The sequence below is a fragment of the Oncorhynchus kisutch genome, linkage group LG20 (assembly GCF_002021735.2).
Source record: "Oncorhynchus kisutch isolate 150728-3 linkage group LG20, Okis_V2, whole genome shotgun sequence".
Classification (NCBI taxonomy): Eukaryota; Metazoa; Chordata; class Actinopteri; order Salmoniformes; family Salmonidae; genus Oncorhynchus; species Oncorhynchus kisutch.
Window position 1 is genome coordinate 5,747,673 of NC_034193.2, and position 17,305 is coordinate 5,764,977.

At 52.1% G+C, this 17,305-nt stretch overlaps 1 protein-coding gene across 4 annotated transcripts in view; it reads left to right on the top strand.

Moving 5' to 3' along the window:
* tmem63ba (transmembrane protein 63Ba) overlaps window positions 1–17,305 on the top strand; it is a 101,729-nt gene that overhangs the window by 63,291 nt on the left and 21,133 nt on the right. For all 4 annotated transcript variants that reach the window (XM_031798706.1, XM_031798705.1, XM_031798707.1 and 1 more), the window contains 5 exons: window positions 825–931; window positions 7,814–7,900; window positions 9,256–9,321; window positions 11,335–11,497; window positions 13,181–13,286. In XM_031798706.1, coding sequence (XP_031654566.1) covers window positions 825–931; window positions 7,814–7,900; window positions 9,256–9,321; window positions 11,335–11,497; window positions 13,181–13,286 — 529 coding nt within the window. The remainder of the gene's footprint in view (window positions 1–824; window positions 932–7,813; window positions 7,901–9,255; window positions 9,322–11,334; window positions 11,498–13,180; window positions 13,287–17,305) is intronic.

Below are 17,305 nucleotides of genomic sequence, written 5' to 3' on the forward strand. Positions count from 1 at the left end.
CCTCCCTCTTCCTCTCCTTCCTGTCTTCCTGTCCTTTCTCTCTTCCTCATCCTCTACCTCTCTTCCTCATCCTCTACCTCTCCTCCCTTTCTTCCTCTCCTTCCTCTCTTCCTCTCTTCCTCATCCTCTACCACTCTTCCTCATCCTCTACCTCTCCTCGCTTTCTTCCTCTCCTTCCTCTCTTCCTCATCCTCTACCACTCTTCCTCATCCTCTACCTCTCCTCCCTTTCTTCCTCATCCTCTACCTCTCCTTCCTCTCTTCCTCATCCTCTACCACTCTTCCTCATCCTCTACCTCTCCTCCCTTTCTTCCTCATCCTCTATCTCTCCTTCCTCTCTTCCTCTCCTTCCTCATCCTCTACCTTTCTTCCTCATCCTCTACCTTTCTTCCTCATCCTCTAACTTTCTTCCTCATCCTCTACCTTTCTTCCTCATCCTCTACCTCTCCTCCCTTTCTTCTTCATCCTGTACCTCTCCTCCCTCTTCCTCTCCTTCCTCTATACCTCTCTTCCTTATCCTCTACCTCTCTTCCTTATCCTCTACCTTTCTTCCTCATCTACCTTTCTTCTTCATCCTCTACCTCTCCTCCCTTTCTTCCTCTCCTTCCTCTCTACCTCTCTCCCTCATCCTCCACCTCTCTCCCTCATCCTCCACCTCTCTCCCTCATCCTCCACCTTTCTCCCTCATCCTTCACCTCTCTCCCTCATCCTTCACCTCTCTCCCTCATCCTCCACCTCTCTTCCTCATCCTCCACCTCTCTTCCTCATCCTCCACCTCTCTCCCTCAATCTCCACCTCTCTCCCTCTCGTCCTCTCCTCCTCCAGAACCCCATTGTGACCCAGTTCTTCCCCACCCTGCTGCTGTGGGCCTTCTCCGCCCTGCTACCCACCATCGTATACTACTCTGCCTTCTTCGAGGCCCACTGGACACGGTACCATTCTCTCTCACTCATACACACACTGGACACTGTACGACTCACACACACACTTGACACCGGTACGACTCACACACACACTGGACACTGTACGACTCACACACACACTGGACACGGTACGACTCACACACGTTATGCTAGTCCATTGTATCTGATGATGACTCCCACTTCTGAGTTAACAGTGAATTATTTGGTGAGAGACCTGGCCGTGTGGTGCCAGGACAACAACCTCTCCCTCAACGTGATCAAGACAAAAGAGCTGATCGTGGACTACAGGAAAAGGAGGGCCGAAAACGCCCCCATTCACATCGACGGGGCTGTGGTGGAGCGGGTCGAGAGTTTCAAGTTCCTTGGTGTCGACATCACCAACAAACTATCAGGGTCCAAACATAACAAAGAAGCATGAAGAGGGCCCGACAATGCCTCTTCCCCCTCAGGAGACTGAAAAGATTTGTCATGGGTCCCTAGATCCTCAAAACGTTCTACAGCTGCACCATCGAGAGCATCCTGACTGGCTGCATCACCGCCTGGTATGGCAACTGCTAGGCATAAGACTGAAATGTGCTACAGAGGGTAGTATGTATGGCCCAGTACATCACTGGGGCCAAGCTTCCTGCCATCCAGGACCCATATACTAGACGGTGTCAGAGGAAGGCCCACCCAAGACAGACTGTTCTCTCTGCTACCGTACGGCAAGCGGTACCGGAGCGCCAAGTCTAGGTCCAAAGGGTTCCTTAACAGCTTCTACCCACAAGCCATAAGACTGATGAACAATGAATCAAATAGCCACCCGGACTATTTCATATTTAACAGATCCACACTGTTATTGCTGTCTATTTGTTCTCCTCTCCTCCTCCCACCTCTGTCCACCGCTCTGGCAGAGCTGTCGCCAGGTGGAACGGTCGGCAGCAGCGTACTCTAGGTCTGTGGGTTTGATGTTGCACGTTTTCAGCAGCGTTTTCATCTGCCCCCCCCCCCTCCCCTCCGGCTGAAGTATAGCTGGCCATACAGGATCTTCTGCGGCGAGCACTCCTGAGACATTCTAATGACATGCCCAAGCCAGCACCGCTGGGAGCCCATGGCCTCCATACTCTATACTCTTACAGTTGGTGCTGGGGGACCATGGCCTCCATACTCTATACTCTTACAGTTGGTGCTGGGTGACCATGGCCTCCATACTCTATACTCTTACAGTTGGTGCTGGGGGACCATGGCCTCTATACTCTTAAAGTTGGTGCTGGGTGACCATGGCCTCCATACTCTTACAGTTGGTGCTGGGGGACCATGGCCTCCATACTCTATACTCTTACAGTTGGTGCTTGGTGACCATGGCCTCCATACTCTTACAGTTGGTGTTGGGTGACCATGGCCTCCATACTCTTACAGTTGGTGTTGGGTGACCATGGCCTCCATACTCTTACAGTTGGTGCTGGGTGACCATGGCCTCCATACTCTTACAGTTGGTGCTGGGTGACCATGGCCTCCATAATCTTACAGTTGGTGCTGGGTGACCATGGCCTCCATACTCTTACAGTTGGTCTTACCAAGTATTTCTGTATGGGTCACACGGTCGCACCAGGTGAATCCCAGGATGCACTGCAGGTAACTTATGTGGAATCACTCGAGCTGCTTGTTGTGTCGACTGTAAGCGACCCAGGCTTCACGGCTGTAAAGTGACCCAGGCATCACAGCTGTAAAGTGACCCAGGCATCACAGCTGTAAAGTGACCCAGGCATCACAGCTGTAAAGTGACCCAGGCTTCACAGCTGTAAAGTGACCCAGGCTTCACGGCTGTAAAGCGACCCAGGCGTCACGGCTGTAAAGCGGCCCAGGCGTCACGGCTGTAAAGCGGCCCAGGCTTCACGGCTGTAAAGCGGCCCAGGCGTCACGGCTGTAAAGCGGCCCAGGCGTCACGGCTGTAAAGCGGCCCAGGCGTCACGGCTGTAAAGTGGCCCAGGCGTCACGGCTGTAAAGTGGCCCAGGCGTCACGGCTGTAAAGTGGCCCAGGCGTCACGGCTGTAAAGCGGCCCAGGCGTCACGGCTGTAAAGTGACCTCTATGCTTCACGGCTGTAAAGTGGCCCATGCTTCACGGCTGTAAAGTGGCCCAGGCATCACAGCTGTAAAGTGACCCAGGCTTCACGGCTGTAAAGTGGCCCAGGCTTCACGGCTGTAAAGTGACCCAGGCTTCACGGCTGTAAAGTGGCCCAGGCTTCCCAGCTGTAAAGTGACCCAGGCTTCCCAGCTGTAAAGTGACCCAGGCTTCACGGCTGTAAAGTGGCCCAGGCTTCACGGCTGTAAAGTGACCTCTATGCTTCACGGCTGTAAAGTGGCCCAGGCTTCACGGCTGTAAAGTGACCGAGGCTTCACGGCTGTAAAGTGACCTCTATGCTTCACGGCTGTAAAGTGGCCCAGGCTTCACGGCTGTAAAGTGGCCCAGGCTTCACGGCTGTAAAGTGACCCAGGCTTCCCAGCTGTAAAGTGGCCCAGGCATCACAGCTATAAAGTGACCTCTATGCTTCACGGCTGTAAAGTGGCCCAGGCTTCCCAGCTGTAAAGTGGCCCAGGCATCACAGCTGTAAAGTGACCTCTATGCTTCACGGCTGTAAAGTGACCTCTATGCTTCACGGCTGTAAAGTGACCCAGGCTTCACGGCTGTAAAGTGACCTCTATGCTTCACGGCTGTAAAGTGACCTCTATGCTTCACGGCTGTAAAGTGACCTCTATGCTTCACGGCTGTAAAGTGACCTCTATGCTTCACGGCTGTAAAGTGACCTCTATGCTTCACGGCTGTAAAGTGACCTCTATGCTTCACGGCTGTAAAGTGACCTCTATGCTTCACAGCTGTAAAGTGACCTCTATGCTTCACGGCTGTAAAGTGACCCGGGCTTCACGGCTGTAAAGTGACCTCTATGCTTCACGGCTGTAAAGTGACCTCTATGCTTCACGGCTGTAAAGTGACCTCTATGCTTCACGGCTGTAAAGTGACCTCTATGCTTCACAGCTGTAAAGTGACCTCTATGCTTCACGGCTGTAAAGTGACCTCTATGCTTCACGGCTGTAAAGTGACCCAGGCTTCACGGCTGTAAAGTGACCCAGGCTTCACGGCTGTAAAGTGACCTCTATGCTTCACAGCTGTAAAGTGACCTCTATGCTTCACGGCTGTAAAGTGACCCAGGCTTCACAGCTGTAAAGTGACCCAGGCATCACAGCTGTAAAGTGACCCAGGCTTCACGGCTGTAAAGTGACCTCTATGCTTCACGGCTGTAAAGTGGCCCAGGCTTCACGGCTGTAAAGTGACCGAGGCTTCACGGCTGTAAAGTGACCTCTATGCTTCACGGCTGTAAAGTGATCCAGGCTTCACGGCTGTAAAGTGATCCAGGCTTCACGGCTGTAAAGTGACCCAGGCTTCACGGCTGTAAAGTGGCCCAGGCATCACAGCTGTAAAGTGACCCAGGCATCACAGCTGTAAAGTGGCCCAGGCATCACGGCTGTAAACCAGAGTGGTGATGCCAATGGCTTGATAGACGGCGACTTTGTTGTGGAGGTGGATATCCCTGTTTTGGAAAACCCCGTGTCTGAGTTTCCAGAAGGCAGCTGATGATTGCTTGATCCTGTTTTGGAAAACCCTGTGTCTGAGTTTCCAGAAGGCAGCTGATGATTGCTTGATCCTGTTTTGGAAAACCCTGTGTCTGAGTTTCCAGAAGGCAGCTGATGATTGCTTGATCCTGTTTTGGAAAACCCTGTGTCTGAGTTTCCAGAAGGCAGCTGATGATTGCTTGATCCTGTTTTGGAAAACCCTGTGTCTGAGTTTCCAGAAGGCAGCTGATGATTGCTTGATCCTGTTTTGAATTTCGAGGTCGATGCCACCCAGATGTTTGAATGACGAGACTATTGCCAGTGAACCATTGTGTTCAATGGTGAAGACAAGCAATGGTGGGTGGAGGGCTGGATCTCCATTGGAAGACCACCTCTGTCTTAGTGGTGTTGATTGACAGTCCCATCCTGCTATAGACCCTCACAGACGCTACAAGGACGGACTGAAGGTCTTCCGGAGTGTGAGCCACAAGAGCACAGTCATCAACATACTGCAGCTCAAGAACCCGCTCCGTCAAAACCTTGGTGGTTGCTTGGAGCCTCCTGATGTTGAATAGGTTTCCATCCAGCCTGAAGTCCACCACAACACCGCTGCTGTCCTCAAACTCCTTGTGGAGAAGCTGGGTGACACATAGGAGGAAGATCAAATTTTATTTGCCACATACACACATGGTTAACAGATGTTAATGCGAGTGTAGCGAAATGCTTGTGCTTCTAGTTCCCACAATGCAGTAATTGAAGAGGACAGGTGCCAGCATACACCCCTGCCTCACATCGATGCTTACTTCAAAGGGCATAGACTCTTGCCCTCCTATGGCCACCCGAGCCATCATCCCATCATGGACCTGGCAAAGGATGTTGACACATTTGCTGGACAGACACATTTGAGTAGAATGCCCCATAGCATTTCCCTGCTCACAGTGTGGAAGGCCATGAAAAGGTCCTGATGTTTTTCAGAAGTAACTTCCCTTCTTCAGTAGCTCTGCTCAGGATGCTGTCAGCAGTAACCTCCCTTCTTCAGTAGCTCTGCTCAGGATGCTGTCAGCAGTAACCTCCCTTCTTCAGTAGCTCTGCTCAGGATGCTGTCAGCAGTAACCTCCCTTCTTCAGTAGCTCTGCTCAGGATGCTGTCAGCAGTAACCTCCCTTCTTCAGTAGCTCTGCTCAGGATGCTGTCAACAGTAACCTCCCTTCAGTAGCTCTGCTCAGGATGCTGTCAACAGTAACCTCCCTTCTTCAGTAGCTCTGCTCAGGATGCTGTCAGCAGTAAACCTCCCTTCAGTAGCTCTGCTCAGGATGCTGTCAGCAGTAACCTCTCTTCTTCAGTAGCTCTGCTCAGGATGCTGTCAACAGTAACCTCTCTTCAGTAGCTCTGCCGGGATGCTGTCAGCGGTAATCTCCCTTCTTCAGTAGCTCTGCTGGGATGCTGTCAGCGCCACGAGCCTTGTTGTTCTTGAGGGAACGGATAGCTGATAACACCTCTTGGAAGTTTGGCGAATGGTTGAGGTCTTGAATGGACGGTCAGCCCACCTCATCAGGTTCTGGGTTTGGTGGGTCAGCCCACCTCATCAGGATCTGGTTTTGGTGGATCAAGAGAGTCAGACCATCAGCTGTTTTCAGGGGAGTGATGGAGTGATTTCTAGGGCCATAGATAGCTTTAGCTTAGTTTGTTGAAGTCACCCAGCAGAAAGATCTTGTCATTCCTGGCGATACGGTGAAGGGCCTTATCTAGTGACTGGTAGAAGCAGTCCTTCGCCTCATTTTCAGATGGTAACGTTGGTGTGTATGCACTGAGAAGAGTAGCATCTTTAATTGCCAGTCCCACACCGTGCTGATGTTGTCCACCCGGAGGGTAACCTGACCAGAAGAAGGTGTAACATTCTCCCTCCTCTTTCAGGGACCCTTCATCCAGGAACCTGGTCTAACTCAGGGCAGCAATGTCAATGTTATAGCGCCTTAGTTCTGCACCAATCAAAGCTGTTCTCCGATTGGGGTCTATCGTTTATTAACGTCAGTGTCCAGAAGAGTTCTGATGTTCCGTGTCGCCAGTTTCAGGGGAATTATTTTACTTCGCATTTTTTTTCAACCGCTGAGTGGAACTCCCGATAGTTGTGTTGTAGCAGCCTATCTAGTGAGAGTGCAATTTCTAGGCCTCTCCCCAGCCGGGGTGAGCAGTGTGGCTCCTTAATAGCAGTCACACAGGGGTCTGCTGAGAGCAGCTGCCAACTCCCAACTGCTGGCGACCCATAATAGCCCTGTGCCGCTGGCGTGCAGGGGGTCTGATTTTAAGGACTCCCGGTGCATTTACTCCTGCCCCCGTCACCAGACACCCCAACGCCACCAGGCTTTAGTCCGGTTTCCGGTTTGATGGTCGGAAGAGGATACCGGCGGCGCAAAGGAAGTTATTTAAAGTGCTGCTTGAGGGTGCATTCCTCCTAGGGGGGGAAACCCAGGAGGACCAGTATCTTCCACAGCTGCAGGAGGCTGCCGGACCTCCAGTCTGTTGGCATCCGCCCGCCGCTCGCCGGCAAGCACGCTGCTTTTCTCTCAGGGTGTGCTCCCCTAACTTTTAGTCGTACCAGACTAACCCACAAGGCACTGGTTGATGGCTGCCAGGGTGTGTCCCACACAGAGGTGGGCTTGTACAGATGCATCTCTGAGGCACACCGCTGCTCCGAGATCCCCTGCCGGGTTAGTCTGGAGTTTCAAGACAACCCGTTAACATGTGCTGTCGTGAGGAGGCACCGCGGGAGGCTTTGTACCGGCAAGGGGAAACTGCATGAAGCTGCTCCCTAATTCACCACAAAGGGCTAGCCGGCGGCAGCGAGCTGTAAGCGAGAGTATGCAAGCACGTGGTAAACGGGCGTTGCAACTTACCTCTTCCAAGACACTACTGCACTAGACAAGGTCACATGCACCCTGCTGTTGCCTGGCGACACACACAAACACTGGACCTGGTACAACTCTCCTAAAGACACTCACACTGTTTTCTGTGTGGATGTTTGTGTGTGTACAGTATTGGAGTGGACATCAGTGGATGTTTATGTGCTGTGTATATATAATGAATGAGCTACATTATATCATTAACTAAGTATTCTCTGTTGCCACCTGGTTAGCCTGATCCCAGATCTGTTTGGTGCTGTCTTTCCAACTCCTATGGTCCAGTATGTAGGTATTTGGCAAACCAGCACAAACTGATCTGGGACCTGTCTTACCTGGTAGAGCCACACAGAGAGCTGTGGGTATGTAATGTTGATCGTTTTGACTTTTCCATGTATTCTAATAGGTCTGGAGAGAACAGGACCACCATGCATAAATGTTACACCTTCCTCATCTTTATGGTCTTACTGCTGCCCTCTCTAGGACTCAGCAGGTACTACATGTCTTTTTTTTTATTAATAATTTTTTAATTAATAACATATTTTTTTATTTCATCACCCTTTATTTAACCAGGTAGGCTAGTTGAGAACACCTTTATTTAACCAGGTAGGCTAGTTGAGAACACCTTTATTTAACCAGGTAGGCTAGTTGAGAACACCTTTATTTAACCAGGTAGGCTAGTTGAGAACACCTTTATTTAACCAGGTAGGCTAGTTGAGAACACCTTTATTTAACCAGGTAGGCTAGTTGAGAACACCTGTATTTAACCAGGTAGGCTAGTTGAGAACACCTTTATTTAACCAGGTAGGCTAGTTGAGAACACCTTTATTTAACCAGGTAGGCTAGTTGAGAACACCTTTATTTAACCAGGTAGGCCAGTTGAGAACACCTTTATTTAACCAGGTAGGCTAGTTGAGAACACCTTTATTTAACCAGGTAGGCTAGTTGAGAACACCTTTATTTAACCAGGTAGGCTAGTTGAGAACACCTTTATTTAACCAGGTAGGCTAGTTGAGAACACCTTTATTTAACCAGGTAGGCTAGTTGAGAACACCTTTATTTAACCAGGTAGGCTAGTTGAGAACACCTTTATTTAACCAGGTAGGCTAGTTGAGAACACCTTTATTTAACCAGGTAGGCTAGTTGAGAACACCTTATTTAACCATGTAGGCTAGTTAGCCCTTTATTTAACCAGGTAGGCTAGTTGAGAACAAGTTCTCATTTACAACTGCGACCTGGCCAAGATTAAGCAAAGCAGTTCGACACAAACAACAACACAGAGTTACACATGGAGTAAACAAACGTATACATATATATATATATATATAAGTAGGCATACATTTGACGAACCCACTATCCTGGCGTTGCTACAGAGAACAACTTACTACTCAGCCAATTAACTCTTCTATCTACTGTATGTTTGTTCACTACATAGCTAGTAGTCAACGTTTTGGGACAGTTTCCCGAACACAGATCCTGGCCTAGCCCTGGACCAAAATGTACTTTCAATGGAATCCTAAAAGAAGCCTTGTATGAGCCAGAAATAGCGCATAGGGCAAGGAGCCTATCTCCTGTTTCTGTAGAGACACAGCTTGATGTACCAGGACAGGACACTAGTCTATCTCCTATTTCGGTAGTGAGACGGCTTGATGTACCAGGACACCCCCTGGACAGGACACTGGTCTATCACAGGGCCTTACCCACAATCCACCTCCTTAATGCTGAGTGCCAAGCAGATTCACATCATGTCCCATTTTTTGAGTGTTTGGAGTCTGTCCCTTTATGGTCCCATGGCCTCATTATACTCCAATTCCTCTGACAACTGAACTGTTTCCTTCTTCCTTCCAGTCTGGATGTTTTCTTCCGATGGCTGTTTGACAAGCGCTTCCTGGCTGACGCTGCCGTGAGGTTTGAGTAAGTAGCAGTTCCTAGTACCTCTCTATGTTTCTTCCTAGGTTCCCGCCATCTAGGGAGCTTTGAGCCTTTACCTTGTGCACTGTGGTCTCTGCTGTCCCACGTTCTGGCTTGTCGGGCCACGTTCTGGCTCGTCGGGCCACGTCCTGGCTCGTCGGGCCACGTCCTGGCTCGTCGGGCCACGTCCTGGCTCGTCGGGCCACGTCCTGACTCGTCGGGCCACGTTCTGGCTCGTAATCTAAAGCTGTCAGTCTTAACTGTTACAAACACCACTAAGATATCTATCTTCGACCTGTCTATAATCAGAACACCATATACTCTGATGTGTCCCTAATGGAACCAGCTGGTCTTTGTTTAACTTAGTCTTTTAGGAAGAGGCCACCTGGTGTCCCAGGTCTAAATCCCAGGTCTAAATTAGACCACCTGGTGTCCCGGGTCTAAATCCCAGGTCTAAATCAGACCACCTGGTGTCCCAGGTCTAAATCAGTCCACCTGGTGTCCCAGGTCTAAATCAGTCCACCTGGTGTCCCAGGTCTAAATCAGACCACCTGGTGTCCCGGGTCTAAATCAGACCACCTGGTGTCCCGGGTCTAAATTTGATGGGGTTAGAGCCTGGTGGTGGGGGTTGGAGCCTGGCGGTGGGGGTTGGAGCCTGGCGGTGGGGGTTGGAGCCTGGCGGTGGGGGTTGGAGCCTGGCGGTGGGGGTTGGAGCCTGGCGGTGGGGGTAAGAGCCTGGCGGTGGGGGTAAGAGCCTGGCGGTGGGGGTTGGAGCCTGGCGGTGGGGGTTGGAGCCTGGTGGTGGGGGTTGGAGGTGGAGGTTGGAGACTGGCGGTGGAGGTTGGAGACTGGCGGTGGAGGTTGGAGCCTGGCGGTGGAGGTTGGAGCCTGGCGGTGGAGGTTGGAGCCTGGCGGTGGGGGTTGGAGCCTGGCGGTGGGAGGTTGGAGCCTGGCGGTGGGGGTTAGAGCCTGGCGGTGGGGGTTGGAGCCTGGCGGTGGGGATTGGAGCCTGGCGGTGGGGTTTGGAGCCTGGCGGTGGGGGTTGGAGCCTGGTGGTGGGGGTTAGAGCCTGACGGTGGGGGTTGGAGCCTGGCGGTGGGGGTAAGAGCCTGACGGTGGGGGTAGGAGCCTGGCGGTGGGGATTGGAGCCTGGCGGTGGAGGTTGGAGCCTGGCGGTGGGGGTTAGAGCCTGGCGGTGGGGGTTGGAGCCTGGCGGTGGGGGTTAGAGCCTGACGGTGGGGGTTGGAGCCTGGCGGTGGGGGTTGGAGCCTGGTGGTGGGGGTTAGAGCCTGACGGTGGGGGTTGGAGCCTGACGGTGGGGGTTGGAGCCTGGCGGTGGAGGTTGGAGCCTGGCGGTGGGGGTTGGAGCCTGGCGGTGGTGGTTGGAGCCTGGCGGTGGGGGTTGGAGCCTGGCGGTGGGGGTTGGAGCCTGGCGGTGGGGGTTGGAGCCTAGCGGTGGGGGTTGGAGCCTGGCGGTGGGGGTTGATGCCTGGCGGTGGGGGTTGGAGCCTGGCGGTAGTCATTAGAATGAGTTGCCACACCTAGCCAACAGGGTTCGAATGAGTTACCACACCTATTCAATTGTCTCACAAGTGCTTAGGGTCTGAGATTCAGTGAGTAATATTGTTGTTGTGATGTCATTTCCTGTCTTTCCCCCCCATCCCTCATAATCTAACAATGTATTTCTTATCTTAGCCTTGTTTGTGCTAGAGGAGATCATTGTCACCTGACAATCAGACAATCAGAATCCATATTCTCTCCTCATATTGTGTCTTTATGGATCTGTCTGTTATTTGGGTTTTAGTTTAGTCTTTAATACTCCCCTTTTACACTATTGTGCCGACCGGTACTGGCCTGGCGACACGTCCCACATCGTTTCACAAACATGCTGGAAATGGTCATGTGCCTAGAACAGAACATATCCAATCCAGCGTAGGATGGTTCTGGTTGACACGATAGTGTGAAAAAGGTATGTTATTATTGTGATGTAATTTCCTGTCTCCCCCCCCCCACCAGGTGTGTGTTCCTGCCTGACAACGGGGCGTTCTTTGTGAACTATGTCATCGCGTCGGCGTTCATCGGTAACGCCATGGATCTGCTGAGGATCCCTGGTCTGCTCATGTATATGACCCGGCTGTGTCTGGCTCGCTCTGCTGCCGAGAGACGCAACGTCAAGAGGGTGAGTAGAGGAGCGCCACCTGGTGGCCAGGAAGACCTCAGTCACATAATAAACTACATCTCATAATTAACTACATCTCATAATTAACTACATCTCATAATTAACTACATCTCATAATTAACTACATCTCATAATTAACTACATCTCATAATTAACTACATCTCATAATTAACTACATCTCATAATTAACTACATCTCATAATTAACTACATCTCATAATTAACTACATCTCATAATTAACTACATCTCATAATTAACTACATCTCATAATTAACTACATCTCATAATTAACTACATCTCATAATTAACTACATCACATAATAAACTACATCTCATAATTAACTACATCTCATAATTAACTACATCACATAATAAACTACATCTCATAATTAACTACATCACATAATAAACTACATCTCATAATTAACTACATCTCATAATTAACTACATCACATAATAAACTACATCTCATAATTAACTACATCTCATAATTAACTACATCTCATAATTAACTACATCTCATAATAAACTACATCTCATAATTAACTACATCACATAATAAACTACATCTCATAATTAACTACATCTCATAATTAACTACATCTCATAATTAACTACATCTCATAATTAACTACATCTCATAATTAACTACATCTCATAATTAACTACATCTCATAATTAACTACATCTCATAATTAACTACATCTCATAATTAACTACATCACATAATAAACTACATCTCATAATTAACTACATCTCATAATTAACTACATCTCATAATTAACTACATCTCATAATTAACTACATCTCATAATTAACTACATCTCATAATTAACTACATCTCATAATTAACTACATCTCATAATTAACTACATCACATAATTAACTACATCACATAATTAACTACATCACATAATTACTACATCTCATAATTAACTACATCTCATAATTAACTACATCTCATAATTAACTACATCTCATAATAAACTACATCTCAACTAGGATGCACATAGTTATAACAAAGTGACAAGATAGTAGACTGACCGCTCTAACAATGAGAATAAATGTACTGATTTGGGGGCGGAGTCGAGCCTCCTGCTTCACTTCTTCCTCTCTGGTGAAATGCTACTGGTTCGGGGTCAAATCCATTACAAAACAATCAATTCAGGAAGTAAACTGATATTCCAATAAGGAGAGCAATGAGGAAGTTGGAATTTCAATTTACTTCCTAAATTGAAATGGAATGAACCCCAACCATGACAAGCTATGCTTTTGTTGAACTGAGGCTTCCCTAAGGACATATGATAATATCCTCCTGTTAACGTGTGTCTCTCTGCATCATCAAGTTTTCCAATTCTATAATTCTATCTCTGTGTTCTGCAACACTAAGCGAATGAGTTGCCGTTCTAATATTTTATTTCTATACTTTACAGCACCAAACATATGAGTTCCAGTTCTAGAACTCTATTTCTGTGTTCTGCAGCACCAGACGTATGAGTTCCAGTTCTAGAACTCTATTTCTGTGTTCTGCAGCACCAGACGTATGAGTTCCAGTTCTAGAACTCTATTTCTGTGTTCTGCAGCATCAGGCGTATGAGTTCCAGTTCTGTAATTCTATTTCTATGCTCTGCAGCACCAGGCGTATGAGTTCCAGTTCTATAACTCTATTTCTATGCTCTGCAGCACCAGGCGTATGAGTTCCAGTTCGGGGCGGCCTATGCCTGGATGATGTGTGTCTTCACTGTGGTCATGACATACAGCATCACCTGTCCAATCATCGTCCCCTTCGGTGAGCTGAGATCCATGGTTACTAACTGGTTTAGTGAGGTGATGTATTGTCCTGACTTTATCGTCCCCTTCGGTGAGCTGTGGTCAGCAAGCATCATCCCCTAACCAGCCGCTAGTCTACTCAGCTGTGGTCAGCCAGCATCATCGCCTAACCAGCCGCTAGTCTACTCAGCTGTGGTCAGCCAGCATCATCCCCTAACCAGCCGCTAGTCTACTCAGCTGTGGTCAGCCAGCATCATCCCCTCACCAGCCGCTAGTCTACTCAGCTGTGGTCAGCCAGCATCATCCCCTCACCAGCCGCTAGTCTACTCAGCTGTGGTCAGCCAGCATCATCCCCTAACCAGCCGCTGGTTGGGGTAGACAGTGATGAGGAGCTGGTGGGGTAGACAGTGTTGGGGAGCTGGGGGGGTAGACAGTGATGAGGAGCTGGGGGGGGGGGGGGTAGACAGTGATGAGGAGCAGGTGGGGTAGACAGTGTTGGGGAGCTGGGGGGTAGACAGTGATGGGGAGCTGGGGGGTAGACAGTGTTGGGGAGCTGGGGGGGTAGACAGTGTTGGGGAGCTGGGGGGTAGACAGTGATGAGGAGCTGGGGGGGGGGGGTAGACAGTGATGAGGAGCAGGTGGGGTAGACAGTGTTGGGGAGCTGGGGGGTAGACAGTGATGGGGAGCTGGGGGGTAGACAGTGTTGGGGAGCTGGGGGGGTAGACAGTGTTGGGGAGCTGGGGGGTAGACAGTGATGAGGAGTTGGGGGGCTAGACAGTGATGAGGAGTTGGGGGGCTAGACAGTGTTGAGGAGCTGGGGGGTAGACAGTGTTGAGGAGCTGGGGGGTAGACAGTGTTGAGGAGCTGGGGGGTAGACAGTGATGGGGAGCTGGGGGGTAGACAGTGATGGGGAGCTGGGGGGTAGACAGTGATGGGGGGGTAGACAGTGATGAGGAGCTGGGGGGTAGACAGTGATGGGGAGCTGGGGGGTAGACAGTGATGAGGAGCTGGGGGGTAGACAGTGATGGGGAGCTGGGGGGTAGACAGTGATGAGGAGCTGGGGGGGGGTAGACAGTGATGAGGAGCAGGTGGGGTAGACAGTGTTGGGGAGCTGGGGGGTAGACAGTGATGGGGAGCTGGGGGGTAGACAGTGATGGGGAGCTGGGGGGTAGACAGTGATGGGGGGTAGACAGTGATGAGGAGCTGGGGGGTAGACAGTGATGGGGAGCTGGGGGGTAGACAGTGATGGGGAGCTGGGGGGTAGACAGTGATGGGGAGCTGGGGGGTAGACAGTGATGGGGAGCTGGGGGATAGACAGTGATGGGGAGCTGGGGGGTAGACAGTGTTGAGGAGCTGGGGGGTAGACAGTGATGAGGAGCTGGGGAGTAGACAGTGATGGGGAGCTGGGGGGTAGACAGTGATGGGGAGCTGGTGGGTAGACAGTGATGAGGAGCTGGGGGGTAGACAGTGATGGGGAGCTGGGGGGTAGAGAGTGATGGGGAGCTGGGGGGTAGACAGTGATGAGGAGCTGGGGGGTAGACAGTGATGGGGGGTAGACAGTGATGGGGAGCTGGGGGGTAGACAGTGATGAGGAGCTGGGGGGTAGACAGTGATGAGGAGCTGGGGGGTAGACAGTGATGGGAGCTGGGGGGTAGACAGTGATGGGGAGCTGGAGGGTAGACAGTGATGGGGAGCTGGGAGGTAGACAGTGATGAGGAGCTGGGGGGTAGACAGTGATGGGGAGCTGGGGGGTAGACAGTGTTGGGGAGCTGGGGGGTAGACAGTGATGGGGAGCTGGGAGGTAGACAGTGATGAGGAGCTGGGGGGTAGACAGTGATGGGGAGCTGGGGGGTAGACAGTGTTGGGGAGCTGGGGGGTAGACAGTGATGGGGAGCTGGGAGGTAGACAGTGATGAGGAGCTGGGGGGTAGACAGTGATGGGGAGCTGGGGGGTAGACAATGTTGGGGAGCTGGGGGGTAGACAGTGATGGGGAGCTGGGGGGTAGACAGTGATGGGGAGCTGGGGGGTAGACAGTGATGGGGAGCTGGGGGGTAGACAGTGATGGGGAGCTGGGAGGTAGACAGTGATGGGGAGCTGGGGGGTAGACAGTGTTGGGGAGCTGGGGGGGTAGACAGTGATGGGGAGCTGGGAGGTAGACAGTGATGGGGAGCTGGGGGGTAGACAGTGATGGGGAGCTGGGGGGTAGACAGTGATGGGGAGCTGGGGGGTAGACAGTGATGGGGAGCTGGGGGGTAGACAGTGTTGGGGAGCTGGGGGGTAGACAGTGATGGGGAGCTGGGGGGTAGACAGTGATGAGGAGCTGGGGGGTAGACAGTGATGGGGAGCTGGGGGGTAGACAGTGATGGGGAGCTGGGGGTAGACAGTGATGAGGAGCTGGGGGGTAGACAGTGATGGGGGGTAGACAGTGATGGGGAGCTGGGGGGTAGACAGTGATGGGGAGCTGGGAGGTAGACAGTGTTGGGGAGCTGGGGGGGTAGACAGTGATGGGGAGCTGGGAGGTAGACAGTGATGAGGAGCTGGGGGGTAGACAGTGATGGGGAGCTGGGGGGTAGACAGTGATGGGGAGCTGGGGGGTAGACAGTGATGGGGAGCTGGGGGGTAGACAGTGATGGGGAGCTGGGGGGTAGACAGTGATGGGGAGCTGGAGGGTAGACAGTGATGGGGAGCTGGGAGGTAGACAGTGATGAGGAGCTGGGGGGTAGACAGTGATGAGGAGCTGGGGGGTAGACAGTGATGGGGAGCTGGGGGGTAGACAGAGATGGGGAGCTGGGGGGTAGACAGTGATGGGGAGCTGGGAGGTAGACAGTGATGGGGAGCTGGGGGGTAGACAGTGTTGGGGAGCTGGGGGGTAGACAGTGATGGGGAGCTGGGAGGTAGACAGTGATGGGGAGCTGGGGGGTAGACAGTGATGGGGAGCTGGGGGGTAGACAGTGATGGGAGCTGGGGGGTAGACAGTGATGGGGAGCTGGGGGGTAGACAGTGTTGGGGAGCTGGGGGGGTAGACAGTGATGGGGAGCTGGGGGGTAGACAGTGATGAGGAGCTGGGGGGTAGACAGTGATGGGGAGCTGGGGGGTAGACAGTGATGGGAGCTGGGGGGTAGACAGTGATGAGGAGCTGGGGGGTAGACAGTGATGGGGGGTAGACAGTGATGGGGAGCTGGGGGGTAGACAGTGATGGGGAGCTGGGAGGTAGACAGTGTTGGGGAGCTGGGGGGTAGACAGTGATGGGGAGCTGGGAGGTAGACAGTGATGAGGAGCTGGGGGGTAGACAGTGATGGGGAGCTGGGGGGTAGACAGTGATGGGGAGCTGGGGGGTAGACAGTGATGGGGAGCTGGGGGGTAGACAGTGATGGGGAGCTGGGGGGTAGACAGTGATGGGGAGCTGGGAGGTAGACAGTGATGGGGAGCTGGGAGGTAGACAGTGATGGGGAGCTGGGGAGTAGACAGTGTTGGGGAGCTGGGGGGTAGACAGTGATGGGGAGCTGGGGGGTAGACAGTGATGAGGAGCTGGGGGGTAGACAGTGATGGGGAGCTGGGGGGATAGACAGTGATGGGGAGCTGGGGGGTAGACAGTGATGGGGAGCTGGGGGTTAGACAGTGATGGGGAGCTGGGAGGTAGACAGTGATGGGGAGCTGGGGGGTAGACAGTGATGGGGGGTAGACAGTGTTGGGGAGCTGGGAGGTAGACAGTGATGGGGAGCTGGGGGGTAGACAGTGATGGGGAGCTGGGGGGTAGACAGTGATGGGGAGCTGGGGGGTAGACAGTGATGGGGAGCTGGGGGGTAGACAGTGATGGGGAGCTGGAGGGTAGACAGTGATGGGGAGCTGGGAGGTAGACAGTGATGAGGAGCTGGGGGGTAGACAGTGATGGGGAGCTGGGGGGTAGACAGTGATGGGGAGCTGGGGGGGTAGACAGAGATGGGGAGCTGGGGGGTAGACAGTGATGGGGAGCTGGGAGGTAGACAGTGATGGGGAGCTGGGGGGTAGACAGTGTTGGGGAGCTGGGGGGTAGACAGT